The 5,873-nt window shown below is 39.7% G+C and overlaps 1 protein-coding gene across 1 annotated transcript in view; it reads left to right on the plus strand.

The window, feature by feature from the left end:
- Positions 1-202: 202 nt before the first annotated feature.
- Positions 203-5,873, plus strand: part of LOC104407414 (protein CBFA2T1-like) — a 13,296-nt gene continuing 7,625 nt past the window's right edge. The window contains exons 1-2 of the mRNA XM_010016694.1: positions 203-335; positions 3,990-4,231. Coding sequence (XP_010014996.1) covers positions 221-335; positions 3,990-4,231 — 357 coding nt within the window. The 5' untranslated portion in view covers positions 203-220. The remainder of the gene's footprint in view (positions 336-3,989; positions 4,232-5,873) is intronic.

The raw sequence follows: 5,873 nt of genomic DNA on the forward strand, positions 1-5,873 counted from the left end.
TTGCCATCTGTGTTACACGTTCTTAAGTAAGGTTTAGATGATGTAATTTGGGAAGAGCACACTGGAGTAGATAATCTGGTGTAATCTTTTGCAGCAGATGCTGAAATGGCTCACTTCTTGCATTAGCTTTTAAGTTTTTGTAACATGGGGTGTGCTTGGGGAAATAAACCAGTGTGTTCCTGTGGTGTATGTTGCAGATCGCACTGAGAAGCATTCCACAATGCCAGACTCACCTGTGGATGTGAAGACACAATCCAGGCTGACACCTCCAGCCATGCCACCTCCTCCCACTACCCAAGGAGCTCCAAGAACCAGTTCATTCACGCCCACAACGTGTAATTAGACTTATTTTCTTCATTTTCTTCCATATTCTTTCTATTCTCTATGTAAGAAAGCAAAACATGTGAAGGTAAACATGCATGATATGGTGGGAGCAGCATTTAGTTGTACTGCAATAAAACAATTAAGCAAAACTAAGATTGCAACAGATTAATGCATCTTTAAGGTATTAAAACATTCAGCTCAGAGTTGTGTCATTTCGCTGATAACTTGGCCACAGTGTTAAAGAGCAGTGAGCACTGGTTTCCCATGTAGTTAATGCTCAGGCCAGTCTTTGTGAGAAGGAAAACCTCTTTTTGCCATTCTGTTGTTTAAAGGACCCTTTTCCCTTTTTTATAGAAACTTTGGGGGGTTTGCTTGCATACATTTTTAAAGTGGGGGATAATTCATGGAAAAACCAAACTTCGTCCCACTTATGATTGAAGAATTCTCATTTAAATGCTGTATAATGTCTAGTTAATATTGATATAAACCCCAAAATAAAGGCCTTTAACTGTTTTATCTAGAGATTTCTAATCTGTGACCACTTTACTTGGGGCTGCATCTCTGTCTCAGTTTATCGATGTAAACACACAAGAAACTCAACTAGTTTTGATGGAATTATTCTGCATTCATATCAGTGTAACTGAGATCTGAATCTGGCATGTTGTCTGGACTATTCTTTTCACAGCCATGAAATGATCCACATTTCTCTTACCAAGATTTAGCTGCAAATTTTTTGGTCTCTTTTATACTGCCTTGTAATAGTATAAACATGAGAATGTGTTTACATTTCACATTTTAAATAAAACATTTTTAGAACAGTAGAATACGAATGCATATGCCTAAACAGAATGAAGGCAGCATCTTCTATTTGTCTTTCCTGTGCCTGTTTAGTCCTTTTCTGTCTGCTAAATGCCTTATTTAAAACTCACCTCTAATGCAGAAGTCCAGCTGGAGGCCCTTGTACCACTTCTCCCAGGGAACTCTGTCCTGACAATTTACATCCAACTTAAACAGTGATGAGGGTTTGTGCCAGCTATTTGTGTAAACTCAAGTTTAACCCAGTGACCCTGATCCTGCACAGATCTGTCTGTTTTGCTTAACTCCAGCACCTGAATCATCCTAGGAGCTGCTCTGGTCTAAAGTTAAATTGTTTCTAAGTTTTTGCAGGGTGGGGTTCTTAGAGATTAAGCTTTCAAATATGATGCACTTTGCACAGTTCAGGGTTATCTTTGGCAATCATAAAAAGAATAGGACAATGATCTTCCTTAATCACTTTTATAATCCTCACTGTAACTCACAAGATTTCTGGATGTTTGTTTATGGTTGGGTTCAGCGCTTTGGAAAGGTGTGTGAACCATAGCTGAATTTTTGGGGCTGTTTATATAAAAAGTCTAAAAAAGTCTAGTTTTAATTGCCTTTTTTTACCCTGTCAGATTTTGGAGTTTGTCTTTAGTGGTTCCAGCTTGTACAGTAAATAATACTTCTGTTGGAGTGTCTGTTACAGTTATTATTGCTACAGTGGGAACGCTTGTAGGCCAGGAAGATCATACTTGTTTTATGGTCAAGAATAGCTTATTTTCTTTGATTTAGACTGTTAAAAACTCTTGACATATATTAGTTTGAAATGTTAAATGATAAATTCTGTTTTATTAATAATGTGGGTTTGTTTTAGAAATTATGTAGATCTTTGCCAGTTGGCAAGTTCAGACATTACAAAGGAGAGAAAATTACTACTATGTGGTGGACTATTAAAAAAAAAAAAAGTTTTAGAGAAGCTGCATTTGGGGAGTATTTCTTTATTTCTTTTGTTGTGGGAGAAATTTTACCTGCCTTTCTCCTCTTCCTATCTATCTGAGGTAATGAACTCCACTGTTTTGTGCTTTTTTGATCATAGCCCCAAGACCCTCTGCTGAGAGCAACCCCATATCAATGACCGAGTTGTTGGGTGCTGTCAGGCTAGAACATGACACAGTCTTGTTCTTCCTAATCCTCATTTACTAAGCTCATGTTATGATGACTTTTGGCTATGCAAGTTCCTTGCAGTCACAATGTATTTGTTTACTCAGGTACCTCACTCTATGGCAGCGCTTGGAGCTACATGTGGAGCTGAACTTGCTGAGACCAGCTTCTTTCTATTTCTGCTTTTTCCACTTCTTGTTCTCCCTAGCCCATGCAGCTAGAATGTGCAACCAAAAACTAGGATAAAGCGGAAACTAGATAGCTATTCAGATAGCTTTTTCTGTGGTGCTCCAGAAGGGGACTTCAGTCAGGAGGGCAAAAGCTCCTTCAAAAGTATTGCAGTAGTGATTTAAATCTGGTAATAGGGTAGTGATCTAAATCTAGTAATAGGTGTGCACCCTCAAAAGGGACTTACTGGCTAGCAATAAAGATGACTGATAAAGAAAGTGACAAAAATTGGGATGTGTGCCTTCAGAGAGGCTGGTCATTAAGCAACATTGAAAGTTCTTTAAGTTGCTAGCTCACCATTGTTAGCGCTTTTAAATAAGAGGCAATTTAGGCTTACTCCTACGCTTTTTTTATTTTTAATGTTTTTTTGGGGGGGATGGGTTCTGAGTGAGTTCTCAAAAAGAAATTGGCAAATTTCTCCAGGGCAGTGGCCGCTGAGCATGGTGCTGGCTGCTGCTGGGTGCAGTCACATACTGTGTGCCCATTCGCTGTCATTTTGCCAAGTCAGACTTAAACAACCTCAACAGTGTGTGTTTGCCTGTTGCTGTTCCAAGTAGCCTGGGTGGAAAAGGATGTCCTCAGTTTGATTCTCTGCTCTCTTCTGGAGCGTGGATGAGAATCAAACTGAAATGACTGCCAAAAACTGTCTGTTGTCTTCAGTATGTCTGCATGAATCTCATTGCCATACATTTTGAACACTTAGTACTTCAAACAGTTGTTCTCACAGCAACCTTGCAACAGGAGGGAAATGCTTTCTTTTCCTTTTAGAGGTAGAGTATTGGCTCACTCATGAAAACTGAGTGATTTGCTCATGGTCTTTGAGAAGCCTTCTGAAGTCTAGCTTCATGCTCTAGCTGCAAGGCTTCAGGCCACAGTGATCATAGCACCATTTGTACCTGCACAAACAACTTTGTGTGCTCCATATGTTAGCAGCTAGGAAATATGTATCTGAAAAAAAATAACCTCCTCATTGGGTGGTGTAAGGTTAAAACGTGAAAGTCCTGTTTTATAAACACAGCTGTCAGTTGTGTGTACAAAACACAAGTAAAAATATTCAGAGATAAACTGAGGCTTCATGAAATATGTCTGCACATTTTTTTCTACCCCAAGGAGCAATTTTTTTGTCTTCAGTCATACATGCTCTCATGCTCCTTCTCTCTCCATTTCCCTCCTTCTCTTTTTAAAATCCTCTGACAAAAAGGCAGTATTCAAATGATGCTTTCCAGGTGCAGGAGCATTTTGAGGGGGGTGTGTAAGAGGCAGCTGCTGTTACTTCCAATCCGTACACCGTTCAGTACCAGCTACTGGGAAATAAATATAAACTGCAGAGTGTTGCTCTGTCAAAAGGCTAATTATCTTTGATTGTGCAACTTAATTAATTTTGAGGACAAGCATGGAAAACATAAGCTGATGGATTTCCCTCTTCTTTCTCTCTCCTTGCCCCCCTTTCTATTTTATCCTCTCTTTTTTTCTTCCAGTAACCAATGGCACTAGCCATTCACCAACAGCGTTAAATGGAGCTCCATCTCCTCCTAATGGCTTTAGCAATGGGCCATCCTCTTCCTCTTCCTCCTCTCTGGCTAACCAGCAGTTACCGCCAGCTTGTGGAGCTAGGCAACTCAGCAAACTGAAGAGATTTCTTACAACCTTACAGCAGTTTGGCAATGACATTTCACCAGAGATTGGGGAGAGAGTGCGTACCCTTGTGCTAGGACTTGTGGTAAGCAAACATCCAATGATATAATAATTGTGATATTTTTCTCTTCCCTCTTTACACTTGACATGTTTATTATATACAAGAGTGGGTCATATACACTGCATATATCATACTTTAAGGATACCAAACATGTGAGAATGAAGCACTAGCTCTTGCTGCTGGAGCTAACTTGTAACTTGACTAGTTTCCTGTAAGTGACAGCTATTCCCAACCAGATATGGACTTGACTTTTTTTGCCAGTATAGTATTCTGCTGTAATGGTGTGAAAGGATTTTCGTTCTACACTGGCAACATCCCTAATATAGACATCCTTGAAATATATAATGTACTAAAATATGGTTTGGCTTGCATAGTTTAGTTGGCTGGGAAAAAGAGAGTGCCCTACATATGTAGCGGCAGAATACTGGTTAAAAAGATGAGCTGAATGTATGTTTGGACTGCAGTTACACAGTGGAAAACCTTTTCTCAGTATTCATTGACCCCAACAAGGAGGCACCCGATGGTGCATTGCTGCTACTTAAGTCACCCTATTTATAAGGTTGTCTCTATGCGATTGTATGGCTGAATGAAAATTTCACCTTTTTCTTACCTGCCTCTGTCAAGTTGGGCTGCTGTTTTACAGGCAAATTGTTGTAAATCTGGCCCAGGATTCTTTTTATTCCCAGAAAAGTCCTCTCTCCGCCAGACATTGTTGCCTCCCATGTATCTTCTCCAGCAATAATTAGACATACCAGGAAAAATGCTGTTGTGGTGCTCTAATTTACATCTGGTCTGAGCAGCTACAGTTACCACTGACTTCATTTGGAGCAAAGACTATCAGTGCTGTTGAGTACTAGGGCTCAGGTGTCCTCCACTTGCATCTTTACTAAACCTATGTGGCAGCAGTGGGTACCCCTTCACTTGAGTCTGTGTCAAAAGGTTTGATGTAGGCAGTGTAAATTCAGTTAAGTCCTACTCTCCATTTGTCTCCATACTCAAAATGCCTGTTTAATGTGGTTTGGCTTGTCACATGGATCTCTGTGGAAAGGGGAACTAGTAAAGAAACTAACGGTGGCTTTGGGAGATTTACTTGCCCTTGATTTTAAGATCAAAAGTGTTTGCCCACTGCTAATTACAGTTGATTTCTACTTTCATCTGAGCTCTGAGGAGCAAACCATCATCTTTTCCTTGGGAATGTCCCCATATCATGTTAGTCTCTTGGTCAGACCTATGCAGCATGTGGTCTTCATGGTTATGCCCTCAGCTTCAAAGTAATGACTTTCCTACATAGCCTAGAACATTATAAACAATCCACTTCGTAAGTACAAGAGGCAAAGTGTAGTTTTCCTCCTCAAACAACAAGGAATGTGCCTTTAAAAGTGTGATTTTTTGTGTGTGTGTATGATAATTACTACTTCTGCACTGGGAACAAAATTACAAGAGGCTCCAATAGAAAATAAAAAAATTGTTGGGAAAAGCAGCTTTACCTGATGTTTGAAATGTAAAAGCATTTCCGTGCTTAGCACCTGAGCGCTTAAACTACTCTAAGCAACAGGCACTGAATGGCTGAGGTGCTGGTGGTTTCCTTTGAGTATTTTAATTTAATTTGTGGCATGCTTTTTTTTATCCTCTTATCAATATCAAGAACAAGTTATTAAGCAGTTTC

The sequence above is a fragment of the Nestor notabilis genome, unplaced genomic scaffold, assembly GCF_000696875.1.
Source record: "Nestor notabilis isolate BGI_N333 unplaced genomic scaffold, ASM69687v1 scaffold1086, whole genome shotgun sequence".
NCBI lineage: Eukaryota > Metazoa > Chordata > Aves > Psittaciformes > Psittacidae > Nestor > Nestor notabilis.